The 21,588-nt window shown below is 35.1% G+C and overlaps 2 protein-coding genes and 1 pseudogene across 3 annotated transcripts; 2 read left to right on the plus strand and 1 right to left on the minus strand.

The window, feature by feature from the left end:
* Window positions 1-2,075: 2,075 nt before the first annotated feature.
* Window positions 2,076-6,376, plus strand: LOC143632668 (internal alternative NAD(P)H-ubiquinone oxidoreductase A1, mitochondrial-like). Its single transcript, XM_077101131.1, has 8 exons — window positions 2,076-2,621; window positions 3,741-3,954; window positions 4,026-4,186; window positions 4,284-4,349; window positions 4,459-4,622; window positions 5,109-5,223; window positions 5,310-5,489; window positions 6,075-6,376. The coding sequence occupies exons 1-8, from the start codon at window positions 2,196-2,198 to the stop codon at window positions 6,225-6,227; spliced, it is 1,479 nt and encodes a 492-aa protein (XP_076957246.1). The 5' UTR covers window positions 2,076-2,195; the 3' UTR covers window positions 6,228-6,376.
* Window positions 6,377-8,087: 1,711 nt separating this feature from the next.
* On the plus strand, window positions 8,088-12,016 carry LOC143632698 (omega-3 fatty acid desaturase, endoplasmic reticulum-like; annotated as a pseudogene). Its single transcript, XR_013153552.1, has 7 exons — window positions 8,088-8,375; window positions 8,882-8,971; window positions 9,180-9,246; window positions 9,358-9,450; window positions 11,004-11,189; window positions 11,256-11,336; window positions 11,617-12,016. The product of XR_013153552.1 is annotated as an omega-3 fatty acid desaturase, endoplasmic reticulum-like (transcript).
* A 2,306-nt stretch (window positions 12,017-14,322) lies between these two features.
* LOC143632669 (protein SMAX1-LIKE 7-like) lies at window positions 14,323-17,555 on the minus strand. Its single transcript, XM_077101132.1, has 2 exons — window positions 16,390-17,555; window positions 14,323-16,246 (listed from the first exon to the last, which is right to left on the minus strand). The coding sequence occupies exons 1-2, from the start codon at window positions 17,532-17,534 to the stop codon at window positions 14,494-14,496; spliced, it is 2,898 nt and encodes a 965-aa protein (XP_076957247.1). The 5' UTR covers window positions 17,535-17,555; the 3' UTR covers window positions 14,323-14,493.
* Between the last annotated feature and the right edge of the window lie 4,033 nt (window positions 17,556-21,588).

Here is a 21,588-nt window from a genome sequence, read left to right on the forward strand (position 1 = left end):
GGGGCTTTTTGCACGTGATGTGACATGGGGGTGACACCCCAGTTTACATGCTCTTAGGTAATCGAACACATTTTGATAGCGTAATATGTACTTTAAATTTATAGCAAACAAAAAGGATTAAAAGTTGAAAGTATTTCAGAGATTGTTTTCCAAGCACAAATTTGTTTCCAAGCTAAGCTAAATTGCTAAAATACAAGTTCGATTTGAAAAATACCGTTGTCATACGAGTTCTATATCTATAGTAAACTTTTTCATGTATCATAGAAATATTTTATTGTCTTGCCTGTTTCATTTCTATATATTTTACACGTAAAGCTTTTCTTATATAAATATGCAAAATTTGCGAACCTTTTATTCTCCTTTGTAATTAATACGTGAAATTTTAGCTAGATATCCACTTTATAGGAGTCCACTATATTTTTCATAAAGTATCTTAGGTTTGTACACAGTTATAAGCAAATATAAAATAGATACATGAAATTATTTCACGCATTATTGTGACACGTTTATTTACGTATAATATATGTGATAGGTGATCAAGAAGCGATAGCAAAAGCCTCTCATAGGAGGCTTCTTCTAGGGGTGCATGTTAACGACTATGGTGAACCATCAGCAAATCAAGGGCATGATCCAAGAGGAAAGGGTCGTAAGCCTCCAAAGAAGCGAAACGTCTAATATGCCTAAATCATGGATGACTAACAACATATTATGTGATATTTTAATTTAATGATGCTGATGTAACAATGATATTTATGCTTGAGTTTCTTGTCGGTAATGTTATTTTAATGCAAATTATGGAGCCTTGTTTTGTCGTTGGACTTTTGAGAGACCATATACCTAATCATATTCGCATATCAACTTTGTCACTTTGATTGTATAATATAGTTCATGACAAATGAATAAATTTCTATGTATTATATTTTTATAATATTATAATAACGTAGATATATTTTTGATACATTTTATATGCTCTCTTGTCGCCTACTTTTAAATTCCAATAGGTCTAATCCACTCATGTGATGCATCCTCTACTTCCCCAATACAACTTTTGTTGATCGTAGAAAAGTACAATAACTTGTAATTTTTGTTTGCATACACGTCAATTACTTTGTTATCCTTAACATATGGTCTCGATAATAACATACTCTTAACGCTGCTATACCCATTATATCTGCCTTTTAAAGTGAAAGAATATAATCAATATAAAGTGAGAAAACATATGAATAACCTACCTGAATATAATCAATATTAACAATAATTAGACTATATCGTCGTTTCTTTGTTATAATTGGGTTTAACACTAAGGACCAAACATGTAACAACGTATGAACGCAATAAAACTTTGGACTATATTTGCAATTTTTAAACTCTGGGGACCAAACTTGCAATGATCAAACCACATAAACCATTTTTACCATTGTAGTTAACTGATTATATACGACCATCTTTGCTGACATGTTGTATCAATTATATACGTTAATGATTTGTTTTTTAACGGCTAGCACGCACGCCTTTACTTAACTTTACTTTACTCGAACACTCAACATAAAGGGGAGGAACATCATTTTATTGCGCTTTAATACCACTGGGCTACAGACCTTGTGTCTAATGCTTCTTTTTTTGTTTTTGAAAAACAATCAATAACTATAAGTAAAGCAGAATCAGACTCGTTGAAAATATAGATATTATCATTGTTTACAATTTATTAACTTAATTCAAGTTAGTTTTATAATCTTAAGTTGCAAACCTTTTTCTAGGGTGGTCCTTTTTTACACAACACAAGACTAATCATGTTTTGATTTGATATATCTAACCCATTTAATTATTTAAGAATGAGTCACATGACCTGTTTGACTAAATGAGTCACGTTCGACTTGACCTATAGTAAGGTAACTCATCAACCTGCTTAGTTAAACAGTCAAATCAGCCAACTGGTTTAGTAATACGAGTCAAATTACTAACCCATTTATAACCACCTTAACCCGTTTTTTATGACCCTCCAACTCGATTAACAAGTTTATTGTGCTTTGTCAAATCCATCGTCGTCGTCATCCAACCGTTAAGTTTTGTGCAAATCTAGACCGTCAAATCTCCAGAAATCTGGCAGCCTTGTTTCTTTATCCCTCTGTTCAAATAATACTCCACTTCACACTCACTATCACTAACATGCAATCATTCCAATCCATTATCCACCAATGTATTGGTTCAAAACCCTGACCCGGTTCACCACCCGGTCCACATCCAAATTCACACCCACTCTCTTCACACTCCAACACATCCACCACTTCACCACCACCACCACCACTGATGCAACTGCTCCACCAGTCTCCGGGCTGGGACCCACCAAGAAACCAGACAAGCCCAGAGTGGTGGTTCTGGGTTCCGGTTGGGCCGGGTGCAGGTTAATGAAAGGGCTAGATACAAGCTTATACGACGTCGTTTGTGTCTCCCCCAGGAACCATATGGTGTTTACTCCTTTACTGGCTTCTACTTGTGTGGGTACTCTTGAGTTCCGGTCTGTTGCTGAGCCCATTGGCAGGATCCAACCGGCCATTTCCCATGAACCGGGCTCGTTTTTCTTTTTGGCTAATTGTAAAGGGCTTGATGTTAAGAATCATGAGGTAGTTAATGGGTTTTGGTTCAAGATTCTTTAGGGTTGAAAAAAGTTTGGATCTTTGGTTAATTTTATTCAGTTTAATATATAAAAAGTTTGAATCTTTGATGAGTTTAATAATCTTTAAAAACTGCCTTTTAGTTGCATTGTTTGTTAATCTTTAGTATCCCCATATGTGTTTGTTCAATTATACTGTAATAAACTATTGAATTTGATTTAGAATGTATGTTAATGTATTTCAGTTTAAGATTCAGTTGAATCTATAAAATCAGGTTTTTAGTTAAATTGTTTGTTTAATCTCAAATATCCGCATCTGAGCTTGTTCATTATCCTGTTATAAACTATACATTTTGATCCAGTTCAAGATTCTTTAATATCGAGAAAGTTTGAATCTTTGATCAATTTAATCTACAAAAACAGGTTTTTAGTCACATTGTTTGTTAATCTTTACTATCCCCATCTGGGCCTGTTCACTTATCCTGTAATAAACCATAGATTGTTTTACTGGTATTTCTGCTCAAGATTCTTTGATATAGGAGAAATCAGAATCTTTAATGCAAAAACAAGTTTCTATTTAAAATGTATGCTTAATCTTTAATAAACCCATCTGGGCTTGTTTACTTATCCTGTAATCTACTCTAGATTTATGATCCATTGTTTGACTGGTATTTCAGTTCAAGTTTCTATAATTTAGAAAAAGTTTGAATCTTTACTGCAAAAACAGGTTTTTGGTTAAATTGTTTGTTTAATCTTTAATAATCCTATCAGGGCTTGCTCAATTATCCTGTAATGAACTATAGATTTTGATTACGATCTTGAGGCATGTTAATGGTTTTCAGTTCAAGATTCTTTGATATTGAAAAAGTTTGAATCTTTTGTTAACTGAATCTTCAAAAAGGAAAAAAAAAGGTTTTTAGTTACATTGCTTGCTTAATCTTGAATATCCCTATCTGGGCTTGTTTAATTGTCCTGTAATAAACTATAGATTTCTATCTATGATCAATTGTACGACCGGTATTTAAATGCAAGATTCTAAATATAGAAAAAGTTTGAATCTTTAATGCATTGTTTGCTTAATTATCATGACTAATGCCATTAATCACAAACAAGTTGTAAAAAATATTAGGTGCACTGCCAAACAATAACAGAAGGAGTACAAACACTACAACCGTGGGATTTCAAGATAGCATATGACAAATTAGTTATTGCTTCTGGAGCTGAAGCTTCGACTTTTGGAATTAACGGTGTGAAAGAACACGCAATTTTCCTTCGTGAGGTGTACCATGCTCAAGAAATCAGAAGGAAACTGCTTCTCAACTTGATGCTCTCTGATGTGCCGGGTATGTTAGTTTCATAAATTAAAAAATATTTGGTTTTTGTATAATTTTGCATATTTTTGGCGTCGTCACAGGCGTTACTGATGAAGAAAAACGTAGACTTTTGCATTGTGTTGTTGTTGGAGGCGGGCCCACTGGAGTCGAGTTCAGTGGTGAACTAAGTGATTTTATCATGAAAGATGTTCGTCAAAGATATTCTCATGTAAAAGATTACATTCATGTTACTTTGATTGAGGTGAGGTTTGTGTGTTTGGAGGTTATTCTTTTATGGGTCAAAATGAAAATGGTCTATTAGCAAACTTTTTCTTTTAGATAATCATGGATTCTTGCAGGCTAATGATATCTTATCTTCATTTGATGATCGCTTACGCATATATGCTACTAATCAATTGACTAAGGTAAATATTTATCTTTGAAAAAAAATAATCTTTATGACAGATGCAACATAAAGATAACTAGTTAGTTATTGTAATTTTGTTGAAGTATACATTTAACGTATATTTGTAGTCTGGAGTTCGTTTAGTTCGTGGAACCGTGAAGGATGTTCAACCTAAAAAGATAGTTCTTAGTGACGGGACTGATGTTCCATACGGTTTATTGGTCTGGTCTACTGGTGTGGGTCCCTCGACTTTTGTTAGAAATATTGATCTCCCGAAGGCTCCTAGTGGAAGGTAATAAACGTTGATCTCAAACACGTCTGATGGGTCGTATGAATTTTAATAGCTAAAAAGGGAACCGATCAAATGGGTTAAAAGCGATTCAAAGTGTACGTTTCGATGCATACAACTTGTGTACAACATTTTAAATTATTTTATTTAAAGGTTTAGAACTTCAGATTATTATCGCAGTAATAGTGTTTCTCAAGGGACAGGCTCTACGAACACAACTGTTTTATGGTTGTATGTAAAAGTTATACAGTTGGTATAACCGTTATATGTGGTGTGTTTTGTAAAAGTTATACGACTCGTACGATATGTGGGGCAGTGTACGTATAACATTACCCTTTTCTAGTTATATTAAATACATTAGGTACTTATTGATAACTTTTATTAAAAGAAAACGGACATAACATGTTTCAGGTCGACCCGACCCGTTACCCCACCCACGCATTTTATTATACATTAGTTATTTATCAAAGCATGCATATGTTTATGTAGGATTGGGATTGATGAATGGTTAAGGGTACCATCTGCATCCGACATTTTCGCAATAGGGGATTGTAGCGGGTACCTTGAGAGCACAGGGAAATCAACCCTTCCGGCTTTGGCCCAAGTAAGTGGGCCTGGCCCGACCCGTGTGATATGTTGCATGCTTCTCTCTTATTATCTGAAGTCACGCGGGTTGCATATATGTTTCAGGTGGCAGAGAGAGAGGGGAAGTACCTAGCCGAACTTCTAAACAAGATCGGTAAAGCTGGCGGTGGATACGCCAACAGTAGCGGTGATGTGGAGCTTGGGGACCCGTTTGTTTATAAGCATTTAGGAAGTATGGCGACAGTTGGTAGTTACAAGGCTCTTGTAGATCTCAGGCAAAGCAAGGTAAAAAAACTCCTCCTGGTCAAACTAGTCAACCGGGTCAAAGCAGTCAAATGGGTCGAAATTTGCCCAAATGTTGTAAATTGTTCTATTAGAAAATCTATATTTAATTTTTTAAGTTTTGTTTACAATACTTACACTTTACTTTTGCTAAAAATAATAATTTTTTTGCATATGTATTGTTTCGGGTCAACCCAACCTGTTTCGATCCATACAAAACTAACCGTTTTCACAAAAGCCAAATTTTCGGTTTTACGTGTAATCAAAACCGAAAAAACCGGGCCGAATGTATGGAATTTTCATTTTTTATTTTGGATGTTAAGTCATTTATAAGAATTCAAAAAGAAAAAAAGAAATTTCTTTTTATAAGAATTCAACAAATAGTGTAACCCAAATAAATATAGGCCCGAGTTCATTTTGTGCCAGTTTTTTTTCGGCCCAAAAATATCAAGCCCCGATGACGAAAACTGAAAAAACCAAACAATTTTCAAAAACTTAAAAACTGAATTTTCGGTTTCTGGTCCTGTTTTTGACCTGTACCAAAAGGCAACCCATTTTCACCACTTGTGTGAAATTATTATGCTTTAGGAATCAAAAGGTTTGGCACTTGCGGGATTCACTAGTTGGTTCATTTGGCGTTCTGCTTATTTGACTCGTGTGGTAAGCTGGAGGAATAGATTTTATGTGGCGATAAACTGGCTAACTACGGTTGTGTTTGGTCGCGATATTAGCCGTATATAAGCATTGCCACAAAATTGTACGTTTACTATATGCATTTTCTATATTCCACTGTTTATTATGTAAAGATTTGACGGTTATTATAAGCGTCAAATACTGAACTGTAAAGTATATATATATATGAGCTTTGAGGTTATTGATTGTATTTGCAAGTCACATGTATTTAGTTGGTGTTTGGAAAAATTATACCTTTTAATTTGAGTTGTTAGTTGTTACGACTTTGTGGGAGTCCAAGAATTTTGATGCAACATTTGTGTCAACAGGTTGCGGGCACGCACGGGTTTGATTCTTTCTTTTTTAAAAATACTGATGGTCGCGCTTCCACTTTAACTCGCACATTCAACTATATTGCATCAAACGTCAACAAAAATTATTCCGTATGCAATAAACCTCTCGCGTGTCATTGATCTCTCTTTCGTGTATAGTCAACAAAACACGTGTTTTTTGCAATGCGAGTTTAGTTTTTTTTGTATGTTTTATATCCCTTTCGCTTGCGTTATGTATCAGTTGTGTTCTATTAGTCTATCTATGACGTCGATCCAAACATATTGGGTGCGTTTATCAAAGTGGCGTTACGTGATGTTAAAATTTTAGTAGATATTTGGATAAAGAGAATCTCAACTTGTTTCATCTTCTGATGATGCAAAATGGTTGGAGAGATAACAATTGAGTGCTTAAATTCGTTATGCTCGTATACAACCTCTCATGTGTTCTATGTCAAGTCACCCAAACGTGTTCCTAAACTCGTTAAGTACTTGTACGCAATGAATTGATAATATAGCGAGATAGCAGGATAGGCGCATTGGCGGATCTAATGAAGAAAAGGGTGGTTCCTCGGAACCACCAGAGTTTCGAAATAATAGTGTACGGATATATAGAAGATACTAGAGGAACCACCTTATAAATTAAGAGGGAACCACCTAAAAAAAATTCCTGGATCCGCCACTGGATAGGCGGTTATATCATAACTACACAAAAGATACAAGTGAATTATGTAGTTATTGAAATTGTCGATGTATTCTCGGTTTTAACATAATTAATGCTTAGTGGTTGGTTATCTACCAAAAATTTAGTAAAATGTAGTATAATAGAATAGTAATCATGTAAATTGCAATAAACTAATAATAACAAAAATATTGTTAACTTGGTCACAATTTGAATATTCTCTTATGGTAGGTTATTTTTTAAAATTTTATAAAACCGTCCTGGCTCCAAACAGACTACTCTCACAAAAAATATATAGCCCAAATTAAGCTAAAAAAATATCGGTCGAAGACGAGATAAATCCCGTCGGAAGCCAAAAAAAATCTCGTTGGAAGACAAAGGAACACCTAGAAATCCCCTCGTCCTAAATCCTGATAGGATATTATCATAGGGCATGACTTGGTTGGTTGAAAAATCTTGTCAGGTGATGATTATTAAGTAGATAAGCCGATTGAATTTAGGTGGATATTTTAGGAAAATCCCGTTCAAATGGACAATATATTTTGATCAGTCAAACGTGAATTTCGGTCATTCAGAACTAATTTTAAAATAAGTGAGATTTAACTTTTTGGATGAAACTTTGTGTTGCATCAAACGTATTTGGAATCTTGTGTTACATAAAAAAATTCGGAGAACAAATTAATGTATCAAATACTTTAACATAAAGTATAAAAACATAGATTACAAGTCAAAATTTAAAAACATAGCTATAATAAAAATAAAAAATAATGAAGAGATATATATTGTAGTACAGTTACGTTACGTGAGGGTGGCGCCACATAAACCTTCATGCATCTCAATATAAACTCTTTCTTCTTGAAGCAAACAAAACCAATAACATAATTAAGCATCTTCTGTAGACCTTCAACCTCTGCATCGATGGCGGGTCCCCTTGCAAAAAACTTGCAACAAGCTTCATCACCTCATGAAGAAATTGAACAATTTGACCCAAGTGCCCCTCCTCCATTCAAGGTGGCTGACATTAGAGCTGCTATTCCTGACCATTGTTGGGTCAAGAACCCATGGAGGTCATTGAGTTATGTCCTCAGGGATATTTTGGTCATTTCATCATTGGTCACATTTGCTGTTTTCTTCAAAAATATTACATGGGTTGGGCCTGTTTATTGGGTTGCACAAGGCACAATGTTTTGGTCTTGGCCATGATTGGTATATATATGCATCTTTTCATTCAAATCATTGTATTTTTTTTTAAATATTTTTTTAACTGTAAAAACCGGTTATAGAAAATATATGAGCTCGTGAATACCCTGCTAATCGATGCAATGAGATAAATAACAACTTACGTAGGTCATGTGGTTTTCAAGAGATTATGCAAGTAAACCAGTTAGGGATGAAACCAGGAGGGGTCAAGAGGGTCGGCTGACTTTGGCCATAGAATTTATTGGATTTTTATATAATTATATATAAAACCTAAGATTTTTGTAGAAAAAAAACATGCTTTGGTATGGTAGAGAATAGAGCTTTATGATGACCTCCTGTAAAGAAGTTTGGTTCCTTCACTTAAACCAATAAAAACAAAATACTTGAAGAGAAATCGAGTGCTTAATGTTGCACTATCTATGTCTTTATGCGTTGAAGAACTTATACTTCATGCAATGATTGTTCTATTTATGTAGGTTATGAAATCTTGGTTTTTTTGTTTGGTTTTTCAGTGTTCATGGAAGCTTTTCAGACAACGTTAATCTTAATAGCATAGTGGGCCACATCTTGCATTCTTCGATCCTTGTTCCCTATCATGGTTGGTAAGTTTGTGAAATTAATAATTTAGTGATTCATCATTTGATTATGGAGTTAATTAGACGTGCCAAAATTACTCACTAAACTTTCGTCTTAATTTAGAGTAACTTAGACGAAATTAAAACCATGTTCTCTCTTTTGTATTCTTCCTTGTGTTGTGAGCATTCGTGTGACCTAACTATATTTAAATTTCCTTTGTTGTTTTGTTTATAGGAGAATTAGCCATCGAACACATCATCAAAACCATGGTCATGTCGAAAATGATGAATCATGGGTTCCGGTAATATTTTTTATTAACCGTTACTACATAAAATCTGATTATGACAAATTACATTTTATGAAATATATGTATGTGGTAACAAATTATATCAATATTCTATTTTGTTCTCAGTTGACAGAAAAGACTTACAAGACATTGGACACTCCGACAAAGACACTTAGATTCAAATTCCCCTTTCCTTTATTCGTGTATCCTTTATATTTGGTATTCATTCCCAATGCATCATTTACTTGTACGGTACAATTTATCAATGCACACCAACCTCTTTTATCTAACGTTAAGTTGATGTCATGTGCATAGGGGTGTTAATCGGGTCAACCCGATCGGGTTTCGGGTTAATCGGGTCGGGTTAGTCGGGTTGTGAAAAAAAATTATCTAACCCGCGACCCGACCCTATTAAAGTTCGGGTTTGTTTGGTTCGGGTTTGTCCGGTTTTGGGTTAATCGGGTTGCTATATATTTTTAAGTTGATTTTTGTGTTGGTAACCAGTGGACTACAATATTTATCTTATTATTGCATATAGGACTGTAGACAAACCAAACGATTAGGGATGTTCATGGTTCGATACTTCGGTTTGAAACCGTTTAAACCGATCATTTGTTTAGTTTCATGGTCGGGCTTTCTTATTAACTTTTTCAGTCGGTCGGTTTCAAAAATTTCAAACTGTAAAGAATGGTTTGGTTTAAGGTTTTAAAATTTTCAAACCGTATAACCAGATCAGACCGTAAGAGGAATATACTTTATATATATATATATATATATATATATATATATATATATATATATATATATATTATACTGCATGTAGTTAATTATTTATATTTTGTGTTAGGCTTAATAAAAGTAAAACTTGGCTATGACTATTAACTTGCTTAAACTGTACTACTATAATGAGACGTGTTTATGGTATTAAAATTTCCAATTCTATTTGTTATTTTATTTCAGATTAAGATTGAAGCTGATTTGTTGCATATCTATTATCAGTAGATCTAGTTGATTATTGTTAATTTTTAAGAACCTTACACATGTTCACCTTAGACAACACCTCAAAACTTGAGCAGATCCTTTGTAGCATGATGGTATGCAATAAAGGAATTTTTGTAACTAATATAATTTGTTTCGTACCTTTTTTTTATATATATACCCAAACCGTGAAACCAAACGGTTAGTAACGGTTCAATTTGGTTCGATTTCCTATCTTAACGTTCCAGTTTTTGTTTTTTATTAACGTTTGGCTCACGGTTTGTCCTAAAAACCGTTAAAACCGGACCGTGAACACCCTTACAAACGATCACGTACAAGGGCATGTTTGTCTTCGTTCATTTAACTTTAAACGAACACGAACACTTAATCGAACAAATATTTGTGTTCATGTTCGTTTGTTTAAAAAATGAACATGTTCATGTTCGTTTATATTCATTCATTTAAAATCTAAATGAACAGTTCACGAACATAAACGAACGTAAATGAACATATGTAAATGAACACACGAACACAAACAAACATAAACGAACACAAATGAACATACTTAAAAAATGAACACAAACAAACACCACTAATCGGGTTATTCGGGTTAACCCGAAACCCCATTTTTTTCCAAAAACGAACCCGAAACCCGACCCTATTAACAATTCCCGAATAACCCAATTAATACTTTTTGACCATGTTTAACCCGACCCTAATAAGCTTATTAGGGTTCGGATCGGGTCGAGTTAATCGGGTTCGGATATTTTGAACACCCCTACATGTGCAAACAGTGGATAAGGCACCCAAGGAAATCAGGGTCACATTTTCACCCGTATAGTGACATGTTCAGTCCGAATGAAAGGCCGTATATTGTGATATCGACTTTGTGTTGGGCTCTCATGGTAGCCAATTTAATCTATTTATCGACTATCGTGGGCCCAGTCCAGTTGTTAAAGCTCTATGGTATTCCATACTATGTAAGTACGTTTTTGTTTTTATTTTTAAGTGTAGTGTAAACCCAAACACTAAACCCTTACTGATAGATATTTGTCATGTGGTTGGATTTTGTTACTTATTTACATCACCATGGGCACGAAGAAAAGCTTCCTTGGTGTTGGGGCAAGGTAAAGGTCAATTAGTCCCACATTTATGTTGTCAAATATATATGATTGTCACGTGAAATTTGTGTAATTATATAGTTTTTATATAAAGAATTTACATGCTGAAAGTGTACACTCATAAGTTTGTTAACACCTTTAGGCTTTAGCATGTTAAAGAGACATATGCCATGAACCAACTTATCTATTAAATATGTGTCGAGTTTTCTAGGCAAGACATTTTTATATTGTTGGTTGTGAGGTGTAACGAAGTAACGAACGAACACTTGTTTTCCATGGTTAATAGGAATGGAGTTATTTGAGGGGAGGATTGACTACCATTGACAGGGATTATGGGATGTTTAACAACATACATCATGATATCGGCACTCATGTCATCCATCATCTTTTCCCACAAATCCCACACTATCACTTGGTTGAAGCGCTAGATATATTGTCAAAGTTTTATATAAAAATAATAACCGTTGATCATTTATAAAAATTTCTTCATGATTATACATTTTATGTAGACAATGGCAGCAAAGAAGGTGCTCGGAAAGTATTATCGAGAGCCAAAAAGGTCTGGTCTAATACCGATTCACTTGATACACAACTTGGTTAAAAGCATCAAACAAGACCATTACGTTAGTGACATTGGTGATGTAGTTTACTACCAAACTGATAATCAAAAGACTGGGAAGAAAGTCAAGTGAGTAAACCATAATTTCATGATTTTCTTATCAGAGAAAAGTCTTTATTCTTAGATAACAAAGCAAATTAATTTGTTACACTAAGATATTAGATGTTATTGTGTAACAGATAACGGAATATATGTATATATGATTGTAGTTATTGTAATGATCACATGTTGTCATTTAACTTGCATAAATCCTGGTTATAGACGTTCTTAATGCTAGAAATTGTAGATTATGTGCCTTTTTCTTTCTTATCTAAGTGATCATGACAAAGTCGTGTTCTACATGACATTAAACTACGTACGTATTACATTGTGTGTTTGATTCATTTATATAAAATAAACTTCGAGTGACGGGAATGTTAAAGTTATATATTAACATATATTTTTTTAGTTTAGACAATTGTCAATCACCAAAATTGGTATTTCTGTTACTCAAATTCTATTACTCATGCCATTCCAATTTATTAACTGTCAAATTCTACAAGTTCTAATTAACCTTATCATAATATATTCATTTATATCCCATTTAGAAAATAAGAAAGCTAATCATTTTTCCTATAAATATAAAATTCAAGTTAATATTTGAATAAAAAAAAACCATAAGCTTTATAAAATTATAAATACTAATTTGATGTTATACATCACTTTATAATAATACAAAAATCTAGTTTAATAATAAAGAGGTAGCGGGCTGTAAAGACTAAGGCAACTCTTTTAATTTGGTCTACTTTTAATATGATCATGATCATGCAAAATGGGAATCATCATTCTCTATGGTTTTAGTTTTAATGTGTTTCTACTATGTTTCTTCACTTTGAAAGATTGTTGTTTATGTGTGTAAGAGTTTGGTAATAAATTTTGCTTAGATGGATGCTTGGTGAGTTAGTAGCTTATTCAGCAAGAGCTAAGTGTGTGTTTGTGGTTTAGCACTAGCACTATAGTATCACTAGTACGTAGTACAAGTGTGATAAAAATGTTCATGTGCTAGCCTTTTAATGATTTCATTAAGAGGTTACCTCTAAATCAGTCAAATAGAGTATATTTGATTCACTAAAAAAATATAGTGGTTAATGGAGCTTGTTAATGGGTAAGCTTTAGAAACATGCTAAATTTGCCTTCTAATTGGTCAGGTTTCTTAATGATTCAGCCCCTAAGTAACCTTACAACGTTTTTAGGACAATCCTATATGAAAAGTTCATGTGTACAAGATCCTGTTTCATCATATCTAAGGGATTCTTTAGTTCGGGTCGAAGAGGCGGCAGCCATTTTCTTACCAAAATTTTTGGTCAATCCACTATCTCTTCTGTAAAGCAACAAACCAAGAAGGCCTAGTTGGGTTTGCGCACAGACAACCGATTAATTTAAGAGGCTTGACTTTTGTTTTAGGTTATAAAAGTTTAAACTGGTTTTTTATATCTTTTGAAACAATATTTAGCTTGTATTATAAATACAAAAAATAAAGATAGTCAATAAATTAACACAAATATGGGGTTAATTCATATTATATTTTGCTAAAAAAAAATAGTTTAAAAAGAACCAGGATTAATTGTTTTAGCGTTGCTACGGGCCGACTAGGCGCCTAGTTTTCACGGGTGTTTGTGTTATGCCATTCTGCCTAGCGCAGAGTTTAAATTGTGTGGTAAAGTTGAAGGGCCCGTTTGCACATAATATCATGCATTACCTGATTGTTCTTGTTGTGGCCTTTTGCGTTGACTTTTTGCCGTGGGTGTTGCTTGATGAATTGGTCGTGTAGCATGTGCTATCTCCGTCATGACATTATTTTGTGTCTCCTTGACTCTGTTCACGGATAATGTGCGGTCAGCCTTGATTGTTACCACTATGTTGTTTGGTTTTCCGATTGAAGCGAATAGGTTTGCTTGTGGGTTTGTTGGGTCTCCGTGGCCATGGGTTTCCATGAGGTCGTTGCATGATTTATCAAGGAGTGTTGCTATTGCCTTGTTATTGTTGCGGTGACACAGTACATGTTGAGATAGTACATACAATTTTTTGGAGAAGTGATATCAATATCTCTAGCAAACTGACCCGTTTGTTATACATAAATCGAATGTATATACGCGCTTGAAATTGACCAAGTGGTTGTTTGAGCCGTTTTGAGAAAGCCTGAAAACTAATAAATACGATGTTTTTTGCTTGAATAGTGCTAATAACTTATTGATGCAAGTAATAAGTTGGAACATGGTTCTGCTAGTTTGGTTTATATATAAACTAGTGTCTGCTAGTTGGACTTGAATATTACTCAAAACTATGAATCATGGTTGGGTTAAAAGGTCCAAGAAACTAACTTAACCACCACATGAACATCCACACACACTATGTAATTTTGCCCATGAATTCACAATAAAGACCTAAGATATGTCTTGATATAAGACACTAAAGAATATAGCATAAGTACAAATACTATGATATACTATGTGATAGATACCACATGAAGGCTTTATACTATAATAATTACAACAAAACATATCATCATTTCACCATAATCCTTGAAGGGAGACAAGCACACAATGCATCATCATCTTCAATCTTGACCCCTTCAATCACCACTAATTTCACCACACATTCATTATCCACATTTTCTTTTACCTTAACATCCATAAAACCTCTATAGAGTACACTTTCAATCCAATTCTCAACACCACCATTTTCATTTGATACCCAACTTGATGCAAGTATTTGCACCATCACTTCATTATCTATCTCCAACACAACATTTCTTCCAAATGATTTTTCAAAACATTTGCTAATATCTTTCAAGAGCTTCTCGGCCCGCGAGTCAAAGTCAAACGGCTCAAAAACCACTTTTTCGTCAACTTGATCTAGAACCTCATCTAACCATGACTCTTTAGTTTCAGAACCTGAATCGTTGTCACTTTCTTCGGTTTCATCTAATGGAAGATTCAAGTCGAAACAAGATTTCAGTTTCTTGACTTTTGGTCCCATAATATCAAAACTGCCGATTTCGGCAATCTTTCGTTTTTTTGACAACTCGGGGTTTCTTAAAACTGAATCTTTAGGGAGAATTAGTAAACTCGAGTTTCCAGGCTCGGTTTTTTCAACTGAAATTCTCATTTGTAAAGCTCTTGCATTCAATATTCTTTCTTCTGAATAGCTCAAGAATTCTTTCCCATTTTCCTCATTATTATTACTTGGGGTGAGCACAAAGATTGCATCCGTGATGCGCGTTTCTCTACCACACGAATCTGATAATTTTCCCGTTTTAACGGCCCGAGAAAGATTATCTTTGGTCACAAAATCTGCTTTATCTATGTTTTCAAGGAGAACAACCAACTGCGGTTTCTTGGTCAACTCTTCAGCAATGAACTCCATGACTGTTTTCCCTCTAAATAACGGATCGGAAAAGTTTACACATTGACTGTTAAAAACCGAACCCAGTTGGTCCGGTTCGCCCGGTTGACCCGTTTGACTTTCAAAGTTTAAATCTATAGAAATTAAGCTTTTCGAGCTGCCAAAAACAGCCTCTGCGAGTGCACTGCAGATCTTCTTCTTGCCCGCCAGGTCCGGCCCGGAAAACGTAAACCAAACGCACCGCCTTGCGGGCCCGTTTTGGACCCGTGTGATCGTTTGACTAATGGCCCGAATCGAATCATGTTGATATCCAACTTTATCTGCAAGCGTTCTGTAAAGCTGTTTATAGTCTCTCTCATTTGAACCTGGCCCGTTAAATATTTGAAGACGGGCTTCACGGACCGGTGGTCCCAGGCCCAAATCTGTAGCTATGGGAATTGTTGGAGATGATGAAGTCCTGGCAAAAAAGTCAACAGGTGTTGATAGATTTGAGTCTTGACTACTGATTTGAATAACTTCTCCCCTATTGGGTTCGGGCCGAAATGGGATTCTGGCCCGGATATTAAACCCGTCTAGTTGTGGTGGCGTGTTGTGGTGGAGACGGTGGCAGATATCCGACCACTTCCTCTGGAGGCCCGTGATTCGGGCCGTGAGTAAACCGCCGTGATCTTTATCAGCCTCAGTTGAGCCCGATTCAGGAACCACTTGCAGCCAAGAAGCTAAGCGGGTCGGATCCTGATCAGAAACCGATACAGCTTTGCCTCCTTTCAACATAACCGAAACTTCTTGCTCATATTTCTCATTGCAAAGGTTGCAACGGGTTGCAGATGGCTCGGGCTTGCTTGATGGAGAGTGGTCCAGCTCGGTTTGTGCAGCGAAGAAACCGCCAAATGGCACAAATGACCCCATCAAACTGTAATTATCATGAGCATCGTACTGTCAGATGATGAACATCAATATCAGATATTATTGAATCATCATTCAACTGCTTATAACATACAAAACATACAATACAAATACTTGCAGCATAATAATAATAATAATAATAATATTCACCTGGATTTCAATTTGGATGAAGTGATTGGAACAAGATTTAAATCCCAGTCTTTCTCTAAATCCGGGAATTTCGCCAAGATCTTCATGTAAATATCATAACTCCCGACCGAACCGATCAACCATAACTTCTCACCAGCAACTTTAACCAGATCAGTCAACTGTAACACAACATGTTTCATTGATGCATCATCAAGAAACACATTCAAGTCACCAAAATTCACAATCAAACCACAGTTTCTGCAGCTCTCCACCTTATCTCTAACCTCCTTAATCTTCAAATTCATCAAATCTTCACTCAAATTCCCACAACCGAACTCTCGAATCTCGCTCTTAACATCGACAACACCAAAACCCTCAACTTCAGAAGGCAAGAAGCTACCTTTACCAATCTTTAACGAATCCATGAACCCGGTAACAACAGTGTCAGCAGAAGCCCCAATTAGTAATGGATTTCTTGAGGCTTTCTTAACTAACACGAGCCCGATTCGTTTAAAATCCTCTTCCCCCTGATCGACTGCGAACGGGAAGTTAATCCTGCTTCGACTAACATTCGAATCGGGCAAATTACGCAGGAATATTGGGGGAAACCTTTTCTGGAACCCGGAAACCGTTTGCGGGTGCAAAACAGCTATTTTAATATCGGTGCTGTGAAATCCGGCATCACCGAACACTCGACTAACAATCGGGTCATCGAGAATCGACAATATAAAGTGTTTAAGCTCGACTTTAATACACGACAACGACGACTGCGAGCCGTGCATCTGCTGATGCGTCTGGTAAAAATGAAACGTCTCGGGATGGCGGCGTTGGTTCGCCTGCGACCGTTTGATCGCCGCCATCAACGAGTTCGAGACCGGCGGCTCGTCTTCTAAGGATTTCACCTTAGAAGACGGCAGCCGGTCCAGCGACACGCTGACGCAGAGCTCAAGCGCGCGGAACTGTAGCCGCGGCAAGTACGCCGAGCTCCGCACGCGTGCGCACGCGTCGCGTAACGTGGACGCCGGCAGAGCCAGCAAAGCCGAGACGGCGTGGAGCGACGTGGTCTGGCTGTGGCTCCGTCGGCGAGCCACGGAGACGGCGTCGTCTAAAGCACGCGCCGCCTCGTCTGTTAAACATTGCCTAGCTGAGCTCACCGGCGTAGGCATAGCCGGGTAGCATATAAATATAAATAATAATATACCAAGTATGTATAAAAATAATATTGGTAGTAAGCAAAGCACACCTGAAAGATGGAAGGTGAATATAAAAACAATAGAAAAGGGTTAATATCAGGACCTTTTGATATTATTTATTGAGAAATTAATATTAATAATAATATAATAAATGGAGGGATTGATGGGGCCGGTTATAATGAAATTCAAGGACATGAATGAAAGATTTTTGTGTTATATGGGGGAATAGTATTAGTATTAGTATTATGAGAGTGGTGTTTGTGTGATAGAGAAAGATGCCGTGTCCACTTGATGAAGAAATGGGCCAAGCCAAGCCAAGATAGATAGCAGCATCAATGGAGGTCAACGTCACTGTCATGCTTTTTACAGAGAGAGAAAGAAAGTTGTTTTCCGATTCGACAACAGACTTATCTAGTCACACCACCCACAACCACAACGCTTCTTTGTGGACATGTGGATTCTTATTATTAGGCTGAGGGGTGTGGAGCGTGAGAAAGGGCGCAAGAGGACAGCCGCTCGCGCCCCGGGGCGCGAGCACCACACCACCGAGGCGCGAGAGGGGCGCGAGCGCGGAAAAAGAGGCAGGCGCCAGGGGTGTAGCACTCGTGAACGGCATGGGAATGCGTAAATAGAGCCGTTGGGCTCTTTGTTTATTAAAAAAAAAAAATTCCGGCAGCCTGTAAAAAATTCCGGCAGCCGAATTTTTTTGTTTATTAAAAAAAAAAAAGAAATTGGATTCATTGGGTAATGGGTTTTGACCGGATTCGTTTTTGAAGACCCAGTTGTCGCGTTGGTAGCGTTCGATTGAGTGTTTCTCGGTGAAGGGAGAGTGTGACGATGATGTGAAATTGATGGAATTTGGGGTTTTTGAAATGGGTGGAGTTTAGATGTGAGAGCCATTGGGTTGAATTGATTTGAGAAGAAAGAAGACACATTGATGATTTACGAGTTTTTATAATAATTCGTTTTTTTAATACATTTATAAAAAAATTAAAAAAAAAAAACCGCTCGCGCCCCCTCTCGCGCCCCTCCACACCATGTCCCGGGGCGCAAGCACCACTACCAACACCCATCTTATCAAGTTTCTCTCTCTGCCACACGTCACAATATTATTGGCTGGCGCCCCCTCTCGCGCCCCCCACACCCCTCAGCCTTACTACTAGGTTAGATCCCGTACATTACACGGGGTGATAATAAAACAAAATTAATAAAAAAATAAATACAAATATATCATAAATATTTATAATTCATACATAAAATTACAAATAACATATTTTGATCATGCTCAATTCAATATGCAAAATTACGATAAAATATGCGCTTCCCATATTATCAATTTAAAGAAAACATGGATGTTAACATTCTTCTAAAGTAGTTTTAGATTTTGTTTTACTAAACCAGTGCTTAACATATATAAGTAAGGCTATCATGTGAGTGAACGGCAAAAAATGCCACTTCCCGTATTATCAATTTGTAGAAAGATGAATGTTAGTATTCTTCTAAAATAGCTTTAGATTTTGCAGTACTAAACCAATGCATCTATCTACCTATTCTAATAAAGTAAAATAAATGTTGACATTTGTCATGTTTTGATTAATTCTCATAATTTTTTTCCCTCCAAAACTAATATACCCTAATATATGTAATAAATTAATAATTATTCACTTTCCTTTTACACCATATTTATATAATATCTATATATTTTTATATATATAAATATTAACATATTATTTTACTATATATTTTAAAATACTTGGTGAATTCCAAAAATTAACAACAATCATGTTTCTCGAATGAAAATTGTTTCGGGTTTTTAGTGGAAGTTAAATTTGATTTTATGGGTCAAAATTGGTAAATAGATTATTTGGTATAAGTTAACTACATTTAGATCAAAATTTGTTACGGGTCAAAAATGAAAATTTCGAGTATTTTTAAAAGTTTGATAATGCAAAATAGATTTATCGTCAAATTTGTTATGGGTTTAAAGTGTTGACTTAAAAATGTCAAAAGTATGAAAGTTAGAATTTTAAACATGATCCGGGTTTCAAGTTTATTTTTAAAGGCATTTTTTGAAATAATCAAAAAGTTCGGGATTTGACAAATTGACTAGTCTTCCCTCAACTATTAAAATTTAAGAAAAGATTGCGAACACTTTCGACATGCCACCCCTATGCCTATCAATGCTTCTAACTTTTATCAAATTTGAAATATTTATGTCAACATTAATTTTTCTTTCAATGGTGATCAAAACGTTATATGGGAAGCATATCATACAAAACTATGCTCAAATTAAACAAAATATTCACAAAATTGAATGTGTTAACATGTTATTTTTTATGTTGTCATTATGACAAAGTCGATAAGCCCTCTGAAACTTATCAATATTTTTTTTATGGTGTAGCTCAGAAAAACATAGTTCTTGAAGAACATCCATCGCTACAATTTAATATCCTACTTTCGTTTGATGGGCGGTAAATTAATAAATATATCAATAAAGGTAACGGCTCTTTTGTATTTAGGCTGAGTGGTTAGAACTATTATCGTATGAGAAGTCTTATTTTCAAAATTAGTTCATAACCAAAATTCTTTCAATTATACATATATGACACCGAAAAGGAATTTTTCAATAGAAAGAAGCATTCTCGGGTGCGATTTTGCACAGACATTTTTTTTATTAAATTCATTTTAAAAAGTCATTTTGTGATATAAATAAAATCAATTTACGTACACATTGTATAGATACAAGCATAGATGTAATATATTTTTTTCATATACGCTATGTAATTATTTGTTTTACTTATAATTTTATAATTTGAATTATCCCTTGTGTGACACGGGCTCTAAAACTAGTAACATGTATAAGTAAGACAAAAGAGACTTAGTTTTTTATGTTATGCAAAATGTACATTATAAGTTTAATTCTTTATATTATTCAAATTTTACATTACAAAGACACATAATAATAAGATATTTTATAATATGTAGAGATTCTTGTCATATATAAATTTGTAATTCTTTGCTTATAACTTATTGATTTAATAAAATGATCTAACATTTTATTTAAGTCATCTGCAGATTGAATAAGCAAAAAATTCCCATGAGAATCTGTTAAGAAATAAGTTTCAATCCGTATTAAGAGGTAAACGAAATAAACGTGATTATTCAATAATGTCAAATTTACACAAAATAAGGTTTTACAATGAGAGTTTATATGTAGATGTTAATTTTAATGTTAATCTTAATTAAATATAGAGAACCCAAAGGTTTAATATTTTAATTTGGAGTTAAATGGCACATGGCAATTTGAGGGATTAGAAAGTTGTCACATATGATTAAAATGAGCTAGAAAATGACATGTGGCATTAGATGGGTTTTGTTTATTATTAGTATAGTAAGAAGTAAGATGATTATTATTATTATTATTAGGTGTGTCTTTTCCAACGGAGGCCCAAGTTTGATCTCTACTTGTGAGATTTTAAGTGGATATTGGCTATGAAGTATTTGAGCTAGGCATTGCGAAGTTGTCAGTTCGAATCCTAAGCTCACCCGGGTTTTAGTCTCACTGTGTGTTATGCCAGAGAGTTTTGCTTTTGTGGTGGCACAACGACTATCAAGTGGTAGTTTTTCGGGGGAACGCGCAAGTCAAACTCTAAAGCCGGAGTGAGTCCGGTTAAGACAACATAGTCTGACCAGAGTATGGTAACAAGTAAAAGGGGTTCGAATAGATGGTTAAGGCTCTTCAAATTAGAGAGCGTGATGGTTTAACAAACGAAAAAGTTGTCGTTCTAAAAAAAGTTTAAAAGTAGCATGGAGTAAAGTAAACTACCTTATATTATAAGTGCTAAGTACTTTTCTATAACAAAAGAATAAAATAGAAACATACTTTCACTTGCATACTTATAGCAATCGGTTAGTTGAATCCATTATAAAAATACGTGACAATGATTTTTGTCACACGTTATAAAGATGTAATGGAGATATACCTTCTTTATTTCAGGACTAAGACTATTAAATAACAAAATGTTAC

This window comes from Bidens hawaiensis, unplaced genomic scaffold (genome assembly GCF_021521415.1).
Source record: "Bidens hawaiensis isolate Kalapana, Puna unplaced genomic scaffold, B.hawaiensis_p1.1 tig00006520_1, whole genome shotgun sequence".
Lineage (NCBI taxonomy): Eukaryota > Viridiplantae > Streptophyta > Magnoliopsida > Asterales > Asteraceae > Bidens > Bidens hawaiensis.